The 22,381-nt window shown below is 39.0% G+C and overlaps 1 protein-coding gene across 3 annotated transcripts in view; it reads right to left on the bottom strand.

Annotated features, from left to right (window-relative positions):
- The window catches only part of ADNP (activity dependent neuroprotector homeobox), a 30,370-nt gene that overhangs the window by 7,494 nt on the left and 495 nt on the right, over positions 1–22,381 (bottom strand). The window contains exons 1-2 of one of the 3 annotated variants that reach the window (XM_081256898.1): positions 20,629–20,792; positions 897–1,009 (exon numbers count right to left, since the gene is read on the bottom strand). In XM_081256898.1, the coding sequence (XP_081113024.1) occupies positions 897–1,004 (108 nt within the window). In that variant the 5' untranslated portion in view covers positions 1,005–1,009; positions 20,629–20,792. Of the gene's footprint in view, positions 1–896; positions 1,010–1,316; positions 1,373–20,628; positions 20,793–22,381 lie in introns of those variants that run through there. The other 2 variants (XM_081256900.1, XM_081256899.1) reach the window with 2 other exon arrangements.

Genomic DNA, 22,381 nt, shown 5'->3' with positions numbered 1-22,381 from the left:
GGAACCAGGAAAAGAAAACCTGTTGCATGAAGGAAATTGCTTTTTTACTTTCAATTCCATCCAAACATTTACTGAGTGCCTATTACGTGCCCAGCACTGTGCTAAGTGCTGAGGATACAAAGATGGACAAGGTAGTTAAGGTCCCTGGCCAGCTGGAACTTAAAAGGCTAGTGGGGAAAATAGCTTTAAACATTTCTTTCCAATCAGAGGTTGTTGATCAACTAACCACAAGACCTGGAGTAATGAGATCTAGAAGAGGAGACCACTGCACTGGCTATCCCACAGGGCTGTTAATAAAGCTCACAGAATAAAAAGGCTAGAAAAACAGTTTGTGAAGTCCAAACTGTTACCTAGGGGAAGATAATAGTCTACGATGGGTCAAAAGGGCCAACAAATGCTCAAATCCCAAGGAAAGAGACAACAAGCACCCAAACCACCACGCCTCAACAATCAGAAGATCAATCAGAACATTCAGTCATATCAGAATGAGAACAGGCTCTGGAGTCTCACAGACGGACCCTGCCACATGCTCAGCTGTGAGGTGGACCTATTTCTTTACTGGTTCCTTATCTGTAAATTGGAGATAAGAATTCCTATATCCCCCAGGGGTTGTTTTAAGGATTTGAATTTAAAGACCATTTTAAAGCCACCTAGTAAAAAATGACTGATGTGGTACGTTCTCAGTGGTAACTGCTTTTGCTCCAGGATGCAAAGATGAAAAAGCCCATTTTAGGGAGAAGGGAACAAGTTAGGCTATTTGAGAAAGCTCAGGCAAAGCTAACGCTGCAGTTAAAATACAGAATCACCCCTAAGAATTAACGATCCTGGCCACTGACACAAAGTAATGGATCAGAAGCTGAGTCATGTTAAAATTTTAAAAATGACATGCTACTTACTTCTATGTGTTCTTTACAGTATTCCAACCCAATGTCACTAAGTATTTTTTTCACAGTTTTCCGGGCTTTTCTTAAACTGCCAAGATTGTTGACAGGAAGTTGGAACATAGTTTCTATTGGAAAAAAAAATTTAAGTCAAGTCAAAACATGTACAACTTGTGATATTTACTAATTCCACTGATGGTAGGATCACAAACCCTGGCCCAGTCTGACAAAAAAGGTGAGTAGATATCCTTATCCAGCATGTTCTGAATACTTAAAGCAGGCAGGCAAAATAAGTACTCTCTGATCTTTTCTATTTTTAACAGGACATTTTATATCACAGGTAACATGAATCTAATGTGGCACAATTCTGATTAGACTTTTAAAAAACTAGTTTGGTGATGAGCTTATTTAGAGTTGAGAATGAGGTTTACATACCAACCGATTACTTTAAAATCAAGTGTGAGTGCTTTTCTCCTTGTGATGCTGAACCTCTGAAAACAGAAAAATGTTCACCATTTCAGCATCATTACCACGTAATTTTGAGTGCCAGGGGAAGTAAGTTTCTGTTGCCTGGGAGCTACCCTTCATACTGCCGTGGTATCTGTAAGTTTCTGCACACCACCCAAATGAAAGACAAGAATGGCTGTGTAACCTGCCCCCCAGCCAGCACCACACCTGGACAAAGGCACTCACTAATGCCACGGAATGAATGCTGAGATGGGGAAAGCTGGGCACTCAGCATCAGAGCAAATAGTAACTGTTATTACAGACTTTGGGGGGTCCCTTTTGAAAAATGAAAAGCTTATGTGTTTATGAGGGAATTGGAAAATTATTTAAATGACCCAATACATTAAAGTAGAAATTTAGACCCACTTTCCCAAGTTCCTTAAAAAAAAAAAAAAAGGTTAAGAAAATAAAATTAATAAAACTTGGGCAGCTGAGAATTTGTATGGCTTCCAATGTGACCATAAATGTTTCCTACAAAATAGTGTAAAAACTAATCATCGACTTAATAATCCAAATAAATTTTGCAGGATATAAATTAGTTCTAAAAATCAAAAACAGGCAGAAACAAAAGCCAATGCATCTGGATTTAAAATTTAGTATTCAATACATGAAAATCTGGTTTTCTAATTAATCAAGGCTGTTACTCTATTATAATACCACTACCATCTGTAAACCACAATCATAAAGTCAACTAATACACATGTAATAAGATATCATGTTACCTCACTTATTATTCAAATCCAAACATCAATATTAACTATGAAAAATGGAAAATAAAATGAAGCCTACCAAAAAATCCCAGCAACTTCTAGAAATTCTAAATCTGGATGTTACCAGAACTTAGCATACCTGAGGCCAAAAGATGCATGCAGTTCACTGCAAAACACATGCTCAGGATGGAACTCCTAGTTATGAAGCATGACTATGGGGTCCTCTGCACTCTCTGCCATCTAATAATCTGTGTATCGTTTACCTAACAGACTTAGAAGTCAGTTCTGATACAAATCAGTGTGCATTCAAGGCCAAATCCATTACTCCTTGTGGAAATTTTATTACTAAATTGTTCTGAACCATCTTTTTGATGGTTTAAAAAAAATCAGTTGCTTAATAAACTGATTAAAAAGAAAACTAGGTTCGCACAAACTAGGTCATTTAGAGAACCCCCGATAGAAAAATGTTTCAGAAATATAAGAAAAGTGTTCCAGAAATACAGGAAGTGTTATAGGCTAATTCTGAAGAGACCAGGCATCAAAATGAATGTCCATAAACACCCAATTCTGAAAAGAGACATTTTGTTTCTCCATTCATTTTATCAACTCTCCACGGGCCAAAATCCAGTTCTTCTGGAACATCCCGTGTGAATTCTGTTTCACTTCAGAGCACAGACGTGCCCCAAAGGCAGCCCTTTCTGGCTTTCCCTGCCTCCTGGATGAGCACAGCAAAACACACACAGAGATTTGGAAATGCCGCCCCCCCTTCTATACAGAAAACATCCTAGGGAGCCAAACTGCAGCTCAGAATAAAGGAAAACCCAGTTTCCTATGGAAAATACCAGGTGTTCTAAGTGCCGACCCACAGCTAACAAAGTTGTTTCAAGACCTCCAAGTGAAGCACCTCGCTGCTTCGCTGTACCCAATTTATCCACCTACGGTTCTGAACAAGTAAGAATATGCTCTAAGGGAGCTTAGTTACAAAAAACTTATTTACACAAGGTGGTATTTCAGCAATAGAACAAATCTTGAGTTTACTTATTTGAGTTGAATTAAACAGGCTTATAAATAATAGTTACATTGCTTATTTGAAAATGCTACAAAAAACAGTTATTTGTTCTATGATCAGCTAGGAGGAATCCAAGTTAAAGTTTACATCGGGACTTCCCTGGCAGTCCAGAAGTTAAGAATCCACGCTTCTGCTGCAGGGGGTGCGGGTTCGATCCCTGGTTGGGGAACTAAGATCCTGCATGCCATGCAGTGCGGCCAAAAAAAAAAAAAAAACAGAAAAAGTTTACATTGAAAAATGTAGAATATTCTGAGTTAAGGTTATAACTGTCTTCATAAGCAGATTTCTGACATTTCTAATGACCTTGGGAATTCTATCATCTGCCCCTTTCCCCAGATGGAGGTACCCTCCACGGAAGCCATTTCCAAGATTTTGTCCATCTGGAGCTAGAGTAACACATTCACATGTGTTAGCATCCTCAAAAGCACTTAGAGATTCTTCTGGTTTTTCGCTTATCGAATAAAACACTTCTCTCAGTATATAAAGCAGGTATAGGAATATAATAAGCAAAGAAGGCTCCCTCCTACTCCCATCCTCCATTTCCTGTGTCTATTTCTTAAGCTTTTCTATGCCTGTAACAGGCCAAAGTTCCTTGTAAGAAAGTCTCCAACAAACTCTTACCCGTTAATGTTAGAATCATTATGGGTGATAAGAAAAAGAACTCAAGGGCCCTATGTTGTTGTTTTTTTTTCAGCCCACCACCTGCTGTTAAGAAACAACTTCAAATCGACAGCTGCCTTCAGGGTTCATTTATGTTATCTACCTGATTCTTGGGGCCCACACCTTCCTATTTACTCTGTTCTTAACTGAGGGGAAAGGACAGAGTAAATAGGAAGTTGACTGCCTGAGATTAAGGGGTGTTCCTCACTTTTGAATAGGAAGAGATGAAAACGAATTCTTTCAATCCTTACTCTTAGGGAGGAAGATGTCTTACAATGTCAAAAACTGTCTAGAGATGGGCATTGAAAGGAATGCAGAAGGGTGGGATTACTTTCCACATTTGTCCCCAGTGGCTAAACCTTTCTCTTGAGCCTCCCTGGCTATCAGGATGGCCATTTTGACGAGGTCAGCACCATTTCCCAATACCAAGGAGAGCTCCCTTGAGCCAAACCATAAACGTCTCAGCTCATGGCATAAAAAAGGGAAAAACATCCAAATTAATAGAACGAAACCACTGTTCATCCATCATTTTTGGAGCACCCTGCCCAATAATGTGCTAGAAACAGAAAGGTGAACAGGACACAGCTCTTCCCCTTCAACAGTCCATCGCTTTGGGGTATACAGCAGGCACTGGGTCACTGGAGTAAAGATGCTTGCTTCTCCCTGCCCGACTTCCTCTTGGAGCCACTCCTGCCGCAGTGGAGGTGCTGTCAGTTAAGAGGCCCTTCCTCCACCGCCCATACAACACAGGTTAACCAATTAGTGTTCTATCTCTGCAGACACTGGTTAGTACAAACCTGAACATGTGCCCCCAACAGGGCGGACAGCGATGATGCGAAAAGCACAGAAAGGGAAACACTCCTGCTGATACTGCTTAAGGTCCTCAATCTAGCTGTGCCTGAAAGATAGCCCCCTTGAACCATCCCTCCCCCAAACTTTTCATAAACAAGAACAAAAACACATGATAATTTCTGCTTAAGTTTTGGTTCATGTTACTTGCAACCAAAAGTTCTGGTAGACCCACTGGGTAGTGGGACAGAGAAGAGGGAGTGAAGTGAATAAGTAAGGGAAGATGGGGAATTTTATGCAAAATAATTATTCTTGTGAATTGGGACTAGTAGGAAGAATAGGAATTTGTCAGGGAGATACAGTTATTCTGAAAGAGGCGTTGGCCCATCGTTTCATTAATCAAAAACACTGTATGGAAAGAGTAAAACATTTTGTAAATTCTAAAAGCACTTTGGGGAAAGCTCAAACCCATTAATAATGGAGTTAACGTCTGCGTTTTATTAACTGAAGTAGTAACCTTTGGTTAAGCATATGCTACCTGATGAACTAGACTTGAATTATTGATTTTTGAGAATGATTTAAATTCACTGTTGAGTAATTCAGCCACACTCCTTATCAATCTGCAAATTATACCCACACCTACTAATTAGGGCCAAAACATTAAAGTTTTACCAATAATCCCGGCCAAATTCCCACTCAGAAAGCAATTCCTTCCTCAGAAAGCAAGAATCAGATGGCTGAAATGAAAATCTGAGATCTGTAGCCATGATGACTTAAAACCATATAAATTATAACAATACGTAAGACTGATCAGATACATGTACCTCTTTTCTCACCCAATACGAAAAGCAAAAGTACTCCTTTACACCAAGTACAAAGAGGGTAAATAAAGGCAGAGAGAACCTGTCTCACGAGGAAATATCTACAGGCCGAATCTGCGTAAGAGAACTGTACAAGGATGATGATACAACATCAATGACTGTGAACTTCATTTAGGCAAAGAGGTCATTAACTGAGAAACGTAATTATAATCATTTATGAAACCAGAGCTCTGCCAAAAGGCTTGGATCTAGTCAGGGGCTGTCCTCAGGCTCATCTGGGTCAGGAAGATGGAGGGGAACCCAACAGATGACAGGACTAGTTTAGCAGGCTTAAGGCAAGATTTGCAGGACCTAATGTACCAATAATCAATGGGGCTTGTCTGTGTATCGCAGTCCCTCTGCAAAGCCACCATATCAAGGATGGCATCGTTTAGTCCCTGCTTCTAGGGGTAGAAGAAAAGTATTTATAACTGTGCCATCAGAAAGTAAAAACAAAACAACAAAAAGAACCCCCATAAAACCCAATCTTAAACCTTTGACTAGGCACAGATAATCAAGCCAGGAGAAAAAAAAAAGCCTCCAAATCAAACTTCTACAGATTATATTTTAAACGACTCCAAGTATGGATCTAGCATAGCATTTTCCAGTATACAAGTTCTTCATATTTTTACATGCATTCTTGTATGTTTCAAGTTCCTAATAAGAACATATGGTGCTAATTTAACATGCCAGTAAATACGCCAGTAAATATGATGGTGTGTCCTAGTTTCCATCACCTGCAGGCATAACCCTGCTACTTTCTAATATTTGGGAACTGAAATTTGAACAAATACCAGAATGAAAACTACTGCATCAGTTATACTGTGAATGCAAATCTAGAATTTTCATAGAAAAAACATTTCTAACACTGTACTGAGAGCTAGACCAGGATAGATACTTCTTCCTGCTAAAACCTAAACACAAGTTACTTAGACTAAACCAGTGGTTTCCACCACCCCACCTGACCTTAAAAGGAGTGAAATCCTTGTTTTTAAAGAAATCTTAGTTGAAATATAAAAAAGATAAAAAGTGGATGGAGGGGCTCAAGTTGATGGAAAGAGGAAGAAGGAAAAGTTCTCCATTTCCAAGTATCTCCTTGAAATAGTTACTTGTCTAAACTAAGCTCATAATGCAAATTTATGCCAAGGCGGCAGACTACTGAAATGTAGAATCTGGACCTAGTGGACAGTCAACCAAAGCATGATGTTTGATGGCTACAGCAGAATTCCAATAGTTCACTGAAAATCTCCCCTAAATTACAGTTTGATCAGAATATGGTTATAGGAAGCCCACAGTAAGCCTAAGGATTAGAACACAGTTTATACTCTGTTGTTTTTTAAACATTTCTACATTAAAGCTGTGAAGAAAGATACAGCCTCTCTGGAAATACCTTTTTGGTAGGGGGTGGGGGAGAATCAAAGGCTGGAAATGATGCCATTACTAGTGAAGAAAAAAGGCAGCGATATTTTCTAAGTTAATAAATTAGGAAGACTTTCAAACTACTACAATATAAACAATTTCATTTTTGGTACATCATCAACCCAAATTAATATGTAAGAAATTCAGATCCTCAATACTTAAAACAATACTCCACTTAATGCTGGTGCAAGTATTTATATAATCCACACTGGGGTTTAAAAGTCAGATATTTGAGGTTTCTTTAAACCACTGATCTAACTAAAAATATTAAGTTATGCTATTTTCTAAGAGACGCAGGCATTTTAAGAAGATTCTCACGAAGAGAATCAAAGCATCAGTTACTTCACTGCTACCCATGATAGCACTTAAAAAAATCTGTGATATCTCTGTGGATTTTGAACACATTAAGTTAAAAACTATTTAGGCAGAAAGAAAAAATCATTCCTATATTTCTGTTTTCTCCTCCTGCCACCCCCTCAACAACATATTTAATACCTGTCAATATCACTCACTGAGTAAAAAAAAAAAGTGTGGTCACTGTAAAACACTTTCTTTTTATAACCAGCAAGTGTTTATCTTTCCTGACTATTCTGGGATCCAAAGTGGTGAACACAGACACCTTATTTGCTTTTCAGGATGTCACTAGCCCTACATTTAAATTAAACCAGATGTAAAAAGCTTTATGTAATATTTGTATTTGAAACAAAATGAACCTTGTTAAGTCCTTCTAGAACCACCCTCCGATGAGTGAACACATCGAGACCCTAGAGCCTACGTTCAGTCTGGAAGCAATCACCCTACTCAATCTTCTTCTAAAACACAGTCCTGAACAGAAGCAGCTTATCTTTCAATTTCCTATAAGGTTTGGCAAAAGACCTTCTGGATGCCAGAGGCTCGGCTCTTCACATAAAGGCAGCTCGGTCTCCTCCTTTTCCTCTCTTCCTCAATCCCAAATACCACGAAACAAGTAACGGTCTGACTATCCAGGGGCAGAAAGCTCTTCCGGATTAGCAGATAAAACTGTGCAGCATGACAGAGGTAAAAAAAAAGCAAAGTTTTAGTCTTCCCTCTCTTCCATCTCACCAGAAAATGTTCAGTAGTGTTGAGGCTAAAAAAGGGAGTATTTGGAAAGCCCAGAAGGATTAGAAAGAGAAACTACTTTGCCAATGAAGACACACTTGCACCAAAAGCTAAATTTAAATAATGAACATCAATTATGTTGCTTAGGATAATCATATTAGAACACTGTTAATAAAGACAAGAAGCAGGCAGGAAATGTAACTAATTTTTCTTCTGTTCTTAACTACTAACTGCATTAATTTTTTACTATTCTTTCAGTTTGGTAATAAAAGAAACCCAATTAACTGAGTAAAGTGTCAAATATAAAACTGCCTCCACTTCAGAAAAAAAAGGTTTTCTTCAAGTGTTTAACCAAATCAATTATTAAATTCCTTATAATTGTTTTCGTAACTATTTCTTTGGTAGGTAGACTATATTTATGCAAAGCAAAATGAGTGTATTTATCTACATACAGCATCCTGTACAAAAACGTTTTATCACAGTAATACTTTTGGCCACTTTCTATAAACAATGTGTGAATCCTTTCCACAAACAACCCTGCTCTAAGAGACTCTCTGCCTGATTACTTTGTGTGAGGGAAGCACAAACCCCACCAGGCATCTTGTCCCACACTGGACAGCTCTGTTCACAAGTCTACTCTTTACAATGCTCTGTAACCTGCCCACAACTCTCAGTTCAGCTACAGACGTCTAATTACATAGCCACCTAACAGCCTTTCAAGTTTTTAAGACACTTCCTCCTTCCCTCTCAAGACTTCCCCTTCTCCAAGTTAACCATGCTCAGTTCTTTTCACCATTCCTTCTGTATCGCCTACGTCAATCTCCAATAAACAGGCTCCAGTTGGTCAATCTCTGTGGTGCCCTGAATAAACTGTTATTCCAGATGTGACATAATCAGGTCAAGTGGGACAATACTTCTCTAATTCTGGATATTATTTTTAAATTAATGCTCCTAAAAGGTGCATTTGTGTTGGTGGCAGCCACTTTACACATGTAACTACAATCAATCCTTTTTTTTTTTTTTTGCATATGTGCTGCCTTTTTCAGCATTAGCTGGTTTAGCTGATGAGAAAAAGATATGCTATTCTGAATCCATGTCTGGTTAGAAGAGAAATAACTATCAACAATCTTTAAGTATCTTCTCAATCGAAGGGGCATGAACATTCTAATTCCAAAATGAAAAAGAACAAAGTACACGCCTTAGGAGACAAGAGATTGAGATTCATATTCCAACTAAAATCAGTTATGAAAAAGCAGCACTTTGAATCACTGAAAAGAACCTAGGGTTTTGCCTAATCTAAACTCTTCTCATTTTACAGATTAGCAACTGAGGTGAAGCAACTGGCTTAAGGGTGATGAGTGTGTCAATGACAGAGCTGGGTCTCAAGGTCATCTCCAGACCTAGAATGCAGTGTTCTTCCCATTACCCATGCAGATGAAGCTCTGATCTCTGACATTAATTAAAAGTAAACAACAGCATGTTATATACACACATCTGAAAGTGCCAGAACTTTAATACCCAAGGTTGAAATAACCATAAATAATTCAGCCAAACCAGCTCAAGTGGAGATACGGAGATTAAGAATACACACAGGGCTTCCCTGGTGGCGCAGTGGTTGAGAGTCCGCCTGCCGATGCAGGGGACGCGGGTTCGTGCCCCACTCCAGGAAGATCCCACATGCCGCGGAGCGGCTGGGCCCATGAGCCATGGCCACTGAGCCTGCGCGTCCGGAGCCTGTGCTCCGCAGCGAGGGAGGCCACGACAGTGAGAGGCCCGTGTACCGAAAAAAAAAAAAAAAAAACACACACACATATCTCAGGTCAGATGGTCCCATCATATCCAAAGAAGTGAAACATGAACTCAGCTCTGAGACCCCCTGCCCTAAAGCGCTTGTAACATCACCGTGGATGCCAACAGTCACTAGTGGTCACATCTGACGGATATCTTTCTATCCAAACTGTAATGGTAATATATATATTTTTTTTAATTAAAAAAAAAATTTTTTTTTAAATTTTTTGGCTACACCGTGCGGCATGTGGGATCTTAGTTCCCCGACCAGGCATCAAACCCATGCCCTCTGTAGTAGAAGCGAGGAGTCTTAACCACTGGACAGCCAAGGAAGTCCCTGTAATGGTAATATCTTACAAAATGAAAACCACAATTTTAGAATCCTTCAATAAAACAATACATTTTCAAAAACCAGATATATCCTATGTCTCTCCTACTGATAATGGACCAGTTATCCATTATCAATACTCAAAGCACAGTCTTCTGAAAACTGCTTGGGAAAAGCAGAGGCTTTCGTCATCTTTTTTCCTTTTCTAAAGGGCAGGGGTAGGCAGGAGACTAGTCGGCTCTCAACTAACTACCTCTTAGTCTCCTTTCCCCTGCCAAATTCCGTTCATTCTTGTTACAAAAGCAACTGAGGAATGAAAACATATGCCCACACAAAAACTTGTACACGTATGTTCTCAGCAGTCTTCATAATATCCGAGAAGGAAAATCAACCCAAATCTCCATCAACTGATAAATGGTTAAGTAAAACATGGTATTGATACAATGGGATATGATTCAGCCATAAAAAGGAGTGAAATACCGATATATGCTCCAACATGATGAACCCTGAAAATATTACACCAAGTGAAAAAAGTCAGTCACAAAAGGCCACTTATTGTATGACTCCGTTTATATGAAATATCTAGAACAGGCAAATCTCAAAAAGAGACAGAAAGGAGATTAAAGTTGCCTAGGGCTGGAGGAGATAGGCAGGGGGAATAGAGGGTGATTGCCAAGGGGTACTGGGTTCTTTGTCAAGAAAATATTCTAAAATTAATTGTGGTGATACGTGCACAACCCTGAATATATTAGAAAACACTGAATTATACACTTTAAATGGGTGAATTGTATGGTATATGAAAGATATCTTAAGCTGTTAAAAAAAAAAAAGCAATTAGGCCTAGTATAAGATTACAAAATGTAGATAAGGCGAAGAACACAAATAATTTTACCCAAAGACAACAGTAAATACTGGGGTATACTTATCCTTCCAGATTTTATGCATGCATAATTTTTCTCAAATAAAAAGAATAGATGGGGCTTCCCTGGTGGCGCAGTGGTTGAGAGTCCGCCTGCCGATGCAGGGGACACGGGTTCGTGCTCCGGTCCGGGAAGATCCCACATGCTGCGGAGCCGCTGGGCCCATGAGCCATGGCCACTGAGCCTGCGCGTCCGGAGCCTGTGCTTCGCAACGGGAGAGGCCACAACAGTGAGAGGCCCACGTACCGCAAAAAAAAAAAAAAAAAAAAAAAAAAGAATAGATGTATTTACTCAAGCAGCAAGAAAACCAATGTTGCTTGAAAATTTTGTAAATTCATTTTTATTTTAAGAACTATGCTTTCCAAGACGGCAGATACTAGCCACAAATGGCTATTAGGCCCTAAAAATGTGGCTAGTCTGAACTGAATTGAGGTGCTTTAAACTTTTATTGTGCTAACATCACCGCCATCCATCTCCACAACTCTTTTCACCTTGCAAAACTGGAACTTTATCTCCATTAAACAGTAACTCCCCATTTCTCCCCACCCATTTGCACCTGGCAACCACCACTCTGTTTTGCCTCTATGATTCTGACTACTCTAAGTACTTCACGTAAGTGGAATCGAAGTATCTGTCCTTTTGTGACTACTTATTTTACCTAGCAATGCCTTCAAGGTTTATCCAGTTGTAGCATCATGTCAGATTTCCCTTCCTTGTACGGCTGAATAATATTCCATGCTATGTATATATCACATTTATCCATTCACCTGTTGGACACTTGTTCCACCTTCAGCTATTGTGGATAATACTGCTATGAACATGGGTGTGCTGCTGGATCACATGGTAATTCTGTGGTTCTACCATTTACACTCCCAACAGGGCACAGTGTTCCAGTTTCTTCACATCCTCACCAACACTTTTTTTTGACAGTAACCATCTTAATGGGTGTGAGATATATTTTCATTGTAGTTTTAGTTTGCATTTCCCTAATGACTAGTGATGTTGAGCATCTTTTCATGTGCTTTTGGGCCATTTATACATCTTCTTTGCCCATTTGAGATATGCTTTTAAGCATAAAATATACTTGGGATTTCCAAGACTTAGTATGATAAAAATGCAAAATATCTCATAAATACCCTTCCAAAAATAGACTGCACGTTGAAATGACAATACTTTGGATATATTGGATTAAAAATTAAAATTAATTTTACCTTTTATTTTTAAAAAAGTAGCTACTGGAAACATGGATAATCCTCAAAGATATTATGCTAAGCAAAATAAACCAGTCACAAAAAGACAAATATTACATGATTACACTCATATGAGATACTAAAAGTAGTGAAATTCATAGAGACAGAAAGTAGAAGGGTGGTTGCCAAGGGCTGGTGGGGAGGGGAGAATGGGGATTTACTGTTTAATGGGGAGAGTGTTTCTGTTTTGCAAGATGAAGAAAGTTCTGGAGATGGACAGTGGTAACTGCTGCACAACAATGTGAATATACTTAATGTCACAGAACTGTATACTTAAAAGTGGTGGGTTAACATGATAAATTAATTTTATGTTATGTATATTTTACCACAATTAAAAATAAAGTTAAAAAAAAAAGTGGCTACTAGAAAACGTAAGACAAGAGTAGTGAATATGGAACCAGATAAGGCTGCTTGTAATTTTATCAGCAGGGCAGTCTGGGTTCAAAATCAGTGACATGTATCACTGATGGGTCTCTTTGCCAAAACTATGAATATTAAGCATCTGTTAAGACTGTTTAAGATTCCTTTGAACAGGATAGATCCTCTAGAGCAAGTCCTGGATGTAAGAGAACAACTTTGAAGGCCTTTACAAATTTCCAGACCATTTTGGACAATTTTAAACGAGTGACTCTATGGTAATATATCAACAGCCCCCAAACTATTAAGCACTTAAAAAAAAAAAAAATCTTAGTAGAGAGTTCACTTTCCTGGCAAATCTGCTCCACTCCAAGAGGCCAGGAACAGAGGAATATATCACTTTTGTCAACGTCAAAGGCCCAAATTCACTCTGCCTTAATTAACAGATTAATCCAGCTAGAGTTACTTTAATGAGTTCAATTATTTTTAATTTTGCAAACTTGAAATGATTCTAGAGCATGAAGCAGCAGTACAGAAATGATTTTCACAGCATTTCCATGTATTAAATTTTCAAATCACCTTAAGTTTCTTTCAAACAGTTACAGGATAGAGCTGTAAAAGGGGAGAGGTCCCAGGAAAAATAAAACAGGAAGCCTTTTCAAAGGTTAACAGGAAGATGAAAAATTTAATTTCAGCCCTTTAAGCAAGTTTTATTTTCTTTCATATTGGTGTGGCTCATTAATAACAAACCAAGAATCTAATGGGAAATAAAAAGCCTGGTTCACCACATTATCAATCACCAAAATTACAATGACACTGTGACTTAAAAGTTTTAATTTATTTTAAATGCTCATCACAGGTGATCTCAAGAGATTTAGTAAAATATGACCTGAAAGTATAATTCATACAACTGGTAAAGAGATATTTATGTCTTTAAATTAGAATCACTATGAATCATTCTTCAGCACAGATTAATTGTCCTGATCTCAACTGATAGGCTAACTAGAACCCTTAAAATATGCAGAAGGACAAGGATGCCATCTCACTATTCAAGGCAAAGAATGTCCATTACAAGGACCCTGTTTTTTTTCCCCCTGCTATATTCTCTAACACGTTCTTCATTGGCTGGCACATAGCAGGCACTCAGTAAGTGTAGAATGAATGAACAGTCCCTGCCTACAAAGGTCTTATAGAGATGACACCCCATAAATATATATAGGAAAAGATGCAATATGTCAGATGTGTCACAAACTAGATGCTCTGAGGCTCTGTAAGAGAGACAGTTCATTCTCAGCAGGGGCAGTGAGGAGAGGGCGGAAGTAGCTGTTGAGCTGCGGCCACTATGTTAGGTTGGAGAATCTGCACTCACTGCGAAAAGTCTCACTGGCACAGTTCCAGAGGTGGAAAAGCAAGGAGTTTTAGGAACTACTGCAGAGAGTCAGAATGGCTGCTCTGTCAAGCTTCTGAGTAGTAATGAATGACAAGGTTGGAAAGGCAGGATGGGGACAGAATGCAGGCCTTGAGCGTGAAGCTAGAGCCTGCCGCCATGTCTAGCAGGCACTGAGGAGATGCTGCAGTTACTGGAGTAGAGAAGTGATACAATTTTAATGGCGCTTTGAGAGAATCCATCTCGTTGTGTTTGGCAGGTCCCATTAAAAAAGGTCTGGAGTAAGTAGATTAAGTACAAGAGTGGATACCAGACCTAGACCTAGCCATTGTCACAATCACCTGAGGGAGCTTACACCCATTCCAGACCTACCTACTCAATCTGAAACATCTGCAAAGTAGCCAGAACTTCAGGTATTAATATAACAAGCTACTGAAAATGATAGCACAAGGATGGGGAGAAGAAGTTCAAGTATAAAGCCTACAGCCAACAGCAAAGTTTGTGGTTTCCAGTAGGACTACACTGGTTTCATGAACAAATATGTAGGTTACCTGTCAGCCACATGTAAACATTTTTTCCCTCCTAACTTTAAACTTCTATAATAAGTAGGGTGACACAGTACAGTAAAGCTTTCCCCTGCTAGAAAAGAAAGACGGCACAAGGCAGTAAGAAAGAATACAGCTCTAGAGCTGGACAGACCTGTGTTTAAATCCTTGCTCTGCCACTTACTAGCTTTGTGACTCTAAAAATCTTACTTCTGGAGGTCTGTTTCCTATGGTATAACCAGTATAACACCATTCTACTGTTCAAATGTCAGAAGGATTAAATAAGATGATGCCAATTAATACTTAAAGCAGTTGTTATTATTATTACCTTAAACCAGGTCAGATTTTGGATCACTCTGAAAATTATGAGTTCATATGAGGATATAATCTCTTAAAAAGCACCGACTATCATTATTCCTGAGAATCAGATGTGGTTGCCACACATCTGTTCCTGTACACATTACAATGTGCATTTATACTTACACATGAGTGTTTTTTATATATTTGTGTGAGCCATTCATGTTAGACTTAGCGTATTAACTTTACAAGCTCTGTGGCACTTATAATGGTTATGCAATAGAACATTCGCAAGTACCCAAAATAAACCTAGGTGACTTAGAAATATAAAGGTGTGACCTAGAGTTTGCTTATTAAATACATATATATTTATATAATATAAAATTTGGGTTACTCCTCTTTTAAGAAGGCTTTCAGACTAAAAAACTAGTGCCTACAACTAGGAACTGTTATTATGGTTGCTGCTTATCCTGTTGCTTTTGAGTATTTAGATTTCAGACAAGAACCCTAGCTGTGACCGCCAGAACTTCTAGAACACTAATGGAACCAATGGTTTTCAGGGTGTACTTCTCAGAGTGTGCTGAGAGACTATAAGAGATATATACAGATGGAGGGGAAGTTGACATTTGAGGGACAACGTGAAAGCTGCCCCTTTAATCAGTTTTATATACTAGAGTTCACACAAAATTTTACATGAAAGGGGGAAAGATGCCTCACTACTTAAAAAAGGACAAAAAGGATTGAGAACATTTCTAACATCCCAATCTAGCTTCAGGGAGACTGTGAGATGGGAAGCATTTCCCAATTTACTCTATTTTAAATAGGCATTCCAGCAAGACATACTGTGGGAGTGATTCCAACACCATGCTGCCTACAATAAGAACTCCATAGACTTAGCGCTGCTTGCTGTCAATACAGGTGAACAACCTGGCTTAAGAGAAGTGTGAAAAAGGGAAATCAATTAACGAGCAGGCCTAAGAGAACATCCAGATATGTCCATTTATAATCACTCCAGAAGCATGCTTCTGGTCTTCATCTAATTGGCCTAAGACAAAAAATAGGTTATTTTCAATCCCTTAATAAGTTTTCCATGCTGTCTCAAAACTACTCAAAATAATTTTCCCATAGTAATGGGAAATATATTTTTCTCACCATTCTTGAACAACAAAATATGTAATTTATTTGAACCACCTTCTCACGTTTTTCTAAGCTATCTCCTAGAGTCAAGGCTTAAGCAAAGGCATTATTCTTAGAGCAGGTTTTGCCACTTGATGGCTCAATCCTTACACTTTCCACACAAGTTTTATTTATATTCTTCTGATCTCAAACCAGGATTCTAAGCACTCCCTGCATTAGGACACACCCAGTCTCAGTTCATCTCTTTCACAAGAGCAAGAATTCTAATTGTTGACTTAAACGTACATTTAATAAATTCCACCACATTTCCACTAGATAGAAGTTTCTTCAGATATATCAGGTTTCAAGAGACCACTCATATAGGTCCTCAATTGTTGCCAGCTCCCATCAGAAAAGGAAAGCCTTACAGATTTTTGAGATATCAGGAGAAGCACAGGTTTCCACAAGCTCTTAAATGGGGCATAGAGGGTTCAGAAAAAGAAAAGGCAGAGGGCAAAAGCCAGCAATTATCTGTCTAAGCAAAAATAACTGCTCAGAGGAGAGAAGGAACAAGACTGCCCTAAACCAAAACACTGGGAAAAGCAATGGACCATAAACAAACTTTCTTTTTAGATCCTTATACAGGCAACTTCAAACCTTATACAGTTGCTACTTCAACTAACTACCACCAGCACAATTCACCGGTAAAGAAGCTAGTGAAGCTAACTGCTTTAACTGCAGAGCCCACTTGGGATCCTTGGCTGTTAGCTAACATCCAAGCACAAAACATCACTAAGAAGTTATGAAGCACTCATGTGGGTCTTCATTAGCCAAACAGCTCACAGGGGCACTATAAAAGCCTGTGTTCCAAACACAGACCTGGGAACCAGCCCAGACATATTCCATGGCTCACTTCATCACTGCACACAGTAGTGCCTTGATTTCCCTACTTGTGAAATCAGTCCTGAGAGAATTGAGAATGGTTTATGAAGTGCTTAGAAAATGACACCAGTATTATTAATATTATAATACCATAAAGGCCAGCAAGGGGGCCTTTACACTTATAGTTCATCCTTATTAAAGACATCAACCAAGTCATATGAGAAGTGACAAACACAAACAACCCAAAGCTAAGTGACTCAAGTACAAATCTATACCCTTACTGGAGAAGGAATCAGGATGTGGAGGGATTTATTTTTAATTCTAAGAGATGGTCAAAGCAAGAGTCTCTCACAGATCATGTTGTGCATGTTTTCGAATAACAACTCAATCTTAAACTGTGGCATATGTTCAGGGCAGCCTTCCCTTGGTAATTCTATTCAAAGTCTTTTATGCTCTTAATTTCCAAACCTTTATTTCTGGAACACTGCTGGAATTCTTGAGATATCAGGATTTCTCTCGCTGCTGTCTTGGAACTAAGCTAGGGATCAATAAAACCAAAGAGGACTGTGAGTGCATCTCAAAGAAGTCCTAAAGGCAAAGGACAGGAACACATACATGGAGATGAGAGAACCAAGCACGGAAACAGTGAAAAGAATTTTGCATTTTACACGTATTAGAACAAAAATGTGCACCCCTAAATCAAAACTCACTTTACATAGTTGGCTCACATTTTATCCGTGACTTCCTATATATACACGCATATCCCCATATAATCAAGTTGATATATATATATATATCCCAATATGAGAGGCCTGTTAATATGTAAAGAGCCTTCTCTTTCCAGTGAGGCAGAATGTGGATTCTCATTTAAGCCGACCTCTAAACTGGCAGACATCAAAGGTAGGTCATGACCAAAACAAAGGTATAAGGGGTACTAAGACAGCAAGAGACTGAGGGAGCACAATCATCCTTCTCCTCACTTTCTAATGGACAAGATCAGGCAAACAAACAAACAACAACAACAACAAAAATGCAGTCACATGGAACTGTGGCCACTCATGCTGGGCAAAACATGGGTGACTGTTCTTATAAAGTGTCTCAACGATCAAGGTGGAAAGTGCCAGTGTAAACAAGAAACAGCCTCTACATTCAAGATACCAATTCAGTTAATTAGTGTGGGGCTTTGGTTCATACCAGTTTCAAACGCCAAGTTTCCAAACTAACAACATAAAATGTATATGCACATCAGCAAAACATGGCATTTGCTCCAGACTTAATACGACAAGTTCTCACAAAACTAGGGGAGGAAAAACTTTTGTAAGTTCATGTGATGCTAATAACACGTCAAGCTCTGTGAATCTAACTAAAATTATTTACATAGGTGAGCAACATTTTTCTTAATGTTCATGCCTCTTAGGCAAGCAGATGAAAGTTACACTCTTGTGGAAAATATTTTACCTTCTGGAAGACATAACAGACTTTATGAAATTCTTTAAAAGTGAAAGTCCTTTGGAAGTCTAGGTTGAACAAGTAGCTCATTACACAACAGTACTGGGCACCTTGATGTAAACTACAAATTAGGTTCTAATAAGAATTTCAAAAAAACTTTTGTAGTTTCACATCATTTTTAAAAAGTTTATCTAAGATTTAAACATTAAAAAAAACCCCGACATTTAATTCTGATTTTTTTCCCCGCACAAATGTATTGTTTCCAAACATTATCTCCAATATTTGCACCTTTTATTTGTATTTAATGTCATTTCAACTCTAAAAAAGTGAACTGTATTTTATGTATACACCCACCCAGCCATTAATAAAGTCAAGGTCTACAACTTATGCAATTTGTTATTTATGCATGGTTCTCAAAAGAAAAAAATACTACTTAAATTCTGAAGTTTTTCTTTTATTTTTTCCCTATCTAAGGTAGGGATCCCTACTTGCTCCTTTGTAACAGAATAGCTCTATGTTCCTTGTTAAACTGTAATTTTCACAATTAAATGTGAAGTCACAAAATGTGTACATCACCTTAAATATATTAACCACCAGGTTGCTAAATATTTAACATTTCACAATTCTAAAAATTATTTTTAACATTTTCCAAAATTTATAAGTAGTTACTTTTATAATGTACCTAATATAATTATGCTTTCAGCAATCAAATATAAATAATAAATGTAGGCATGTATGTTAATAATAAAAATCAAAATTCATTTTTACTCGATAAAAGCCTACTGATTATTTGGGAGCAAGTACATGTTCACGGAAAGGTTTGTTCTGATCAGAGAATGTTCAAGGTTTTTAGAAGCTTAGCAACTCTTGAGACTGGGTCATCAAAATAACAATAATCAAGAACTTACTTGACACTTAGTCTGTTCAACATGGTGGCGTTTTATTTTTAATATAAATAGTATTAGAACTTTTCCTGCACTCTGGTTTAAGGAAAAAAAGAGAAATTTAAGCAAAACAAATTCACAATGGATATGTTTAAAATCAATGACTTTCAGGATAAACAGGAACAAGGGTCTTTAGAGATTCACAGCCCAATCTCCTCTATTTCCTACACAGAGACTATAAGAGCCAAAAAGCAAAGATTTAGTTAGTTCGAAGTATAGCAGCCTCTAGTAAGGCAGTGTTAGGAAATTTTCAACAAGGGCCAAGACAAAGAAGGAACTTCTACTTAAAGTTCAAATAAACAGAATACCCATTCCCCACCCTCTAGTTAATTGAGGCTTTTTAATGAACCCTCACAGTTTACCTAAATTCCAGCCTTCAAGTCCAATTGTTCCACCTTTTTTCTTTTTTGGGGGGTGGGGGTGGGGGTGGGGAGGGAATGCCAAAATCAGGAAACATGTGAAATTGCAGAATATATGCTTTTTAAGAGCTCACAGTAAGTTTTCCCGTAGGGGGAAAATGGCTATTACCACTAAGAACATCAGTTAACATTATATCTTACGTATAATTTGCTAAATCAAACGAAAGCACCTTCACAAACTACCTCCAACACACCCTCAAAGAAGAAATGGTATTCGTATTACTCATTTAAAAAGTCGTATAATTCTGTATCAAACACAATTCAAGTCAAAATTATATCTGCTTAATCCTAAGAAGTATTTAAAGATTACAATACCCTTTAGATCATATATCTGATTCTTCTGATTACTAAACAAATTGTAAAAGCAATTAGTTAAGTCTCTAGTGGAATAACTGAACCAAGCTGCCTCCTTTTCACTCACCAAAATGTTACTTGGTAGCAAATGTCCAATGCAAATTCTCCCCTAAGCACCAACTGGTTAACTATGTATCAAAGAATACACCGGTTCATTTTCCCATAAATTTATCTTGGTGTATCTTTATAAAATACCTGCAACAAAGTCTTAAAAGTACCCTTAAGTATCAACAACCACTGTCCATCTTTGGTAGCAAGTACCTGTTCATGGAAAGGCCTGTTCTGAGCAGAGAATCTTTAAGGTTTCTAAATGCTTAGCAACTCTTGAGATTGGGTCATCAAGATAGCAGTAATTGAATGCTTAACATATTTTATACACAAGAGTGCAAAATGCAAATGATTAAAACAATATTAGCAACTTCAACATTTTCTCTTAAACAAGCCACAAGTCATTTCTCTGTTCAGAACCCACATCTGCAACCAGCTCTAACCGGTTCCTTGAGGAATGTGGCTAGGCTGAAATTTTGGAAGTGTTGGCTTTGGTGGTGAGCAAGGAGGAAGAAGTCTCTGGCTTCCCTGTTGCTGCAGTTCCCACCCTCCAAAATGAATATACCCACCGGTGTGAATTGACAATGTGGTCCAAAGAGCAAGGCAGGAACGGAGTCCAGATCCTCAAAATGGTAGTACAGGGCATAACCACTAGGCCACCTATCAGTTCAGTACAAAAAGTACAACCCTGTGCATCATGGTGCAAAAGCTGGGGCCTAGGTTTCGCATTGTGCATCTCACACCTATGGAAATAACAAGAGGAGTAAAATCTATAGAAATCAACACACCCTAAGAAAGTGGGTGCTCACAGAAGACTGGTGTCAACACTTTTGCAAAGGCGGTTGGCTACTGAGATAATGAACAGCAACCGCAAGTCCAAAGTTGGAAAGAAAGAAAATTTTACAATCAACTCTGTTGAGTCTGACGATGAAGAACTCAACATGGGCTTGATGTTTACCAACGAGGCTTTGCAAATCATGACACCCATCTACGTACTTACGAAAATTACTACCCCACTAAAATCTAACATCCCTCAAGGATTTTCAACTCTCAAAGAGTTGAAAAGGTCGGGGCCACGAAGAAGGGATGTCATGAGCGATTCCCCCAAACCTGTTCCTCTCAGGTTTTCAACTTTTCCCTTTACCACCTGACCCTGGGAAGATACGGTGACACATTCAAAGCTTAAGGCGGGAGAATTCCAGAGAAGGGGATATCTGTGTACCAAGGATGTGCCAAGATGACTCCTCAAGAACAAACGTGGATTGTCTAAGGGCCAACAGTTTTGAAACAGTCACAAGAGGGAACTTCGCAAACGCAGGGTGGATTCTTGAACAGACACAAAACCACTGCTCTTGACTCGCTTGATCCTTCCCCAGGCTGCTGTCCGCTCACCAACTAAGAGTGTGCGAGTGTGTCTTGCTGGGTCCATTTCCCCATGGTCTGTAGAAGGCGCTGTGGAGCACATCCTGTTCTAGCTCTGGGGCCCTTCCCCCCTCTGCAGCCTTACCCAGTGCGGGGAATGCGCCCCCTACTGACTCCAACACTCATCGCCTTTAGCCGACTTGGCTGCGGTGCATTTTGGGTGGGGGCTGGTATTTTCTTCAAGGCCATAAACCAGAAGCAACAATGCGGATTTATAAGGAAACTGTATCAAGCTACCCAGGAGTTTTTTTGGCTTTGCTTTTTCCCCATTCTGAAGGTTCAAGACACTGGCACAAGAAGCATCAGGGAAAGAGACGGGGTGTGTGGGGATGGACAGCATCAAAATGGCAAACACAGGAAACAGTTTGGTTCTTTTCCCTCCTGAGCCTTTGTCTGAGAAATGGGGTTATGGCAAGAACTGTCCAGAGGAATTGGGAAGGCAAGAACATCAAGAGGACTCAGTGTGGGTATGTGTGTGGCTGAAAAGACTATTGGACCTTAGCGCCTGGTCTTGGGCAGAAGAGGAAGAGAAGCAATCGCGCCTTTTCCAGCAGACAGGCATCCAGGTCTGGGGGGAGGGGAAGGCAGGCAGGCAGCCCAGAGGAAAGAAGAGGTGAATAAAAGGGTGCTCAGAGAACTACTCCCCATTCATTGCACACACACACACACACAAAGAAAAAAGAAAAAAATCTTTCGCAGCTTTCTGGATTTCCATTTTTTACCATCTTACTGCAAAGTTGGGGCTCAGAATGCTCGCAAGAGGTCGTGCTGACCAGGCAGCTGCGATTGAGAAAAGGGGGTGGTGGAGGACTCCGTGGTCAGGATAGGAGGGGAGCTGGCTTGTTGGGGAGGAAGGATTGCACAGGGGAGGCAAAGACTTTCACTCCGTGCCATGCATGC

The sequence above is a fragment of the Mesoplodon bidens genome, assembly GCF_964165515.1.
Source record: "Mesoplodon bidens genome assembly, chromosome: 15".
NCBI lineage: Eukaryota > Metazoa > Chordata > Mammalia > Artiodactyla > Ziphiidae > Mesoplodon > Mesoplodon bidens.
Note: the sequence above shows the minus strand (reverse complement) of the source record. Positions and strands in the feature narration are given on the sequence as shown.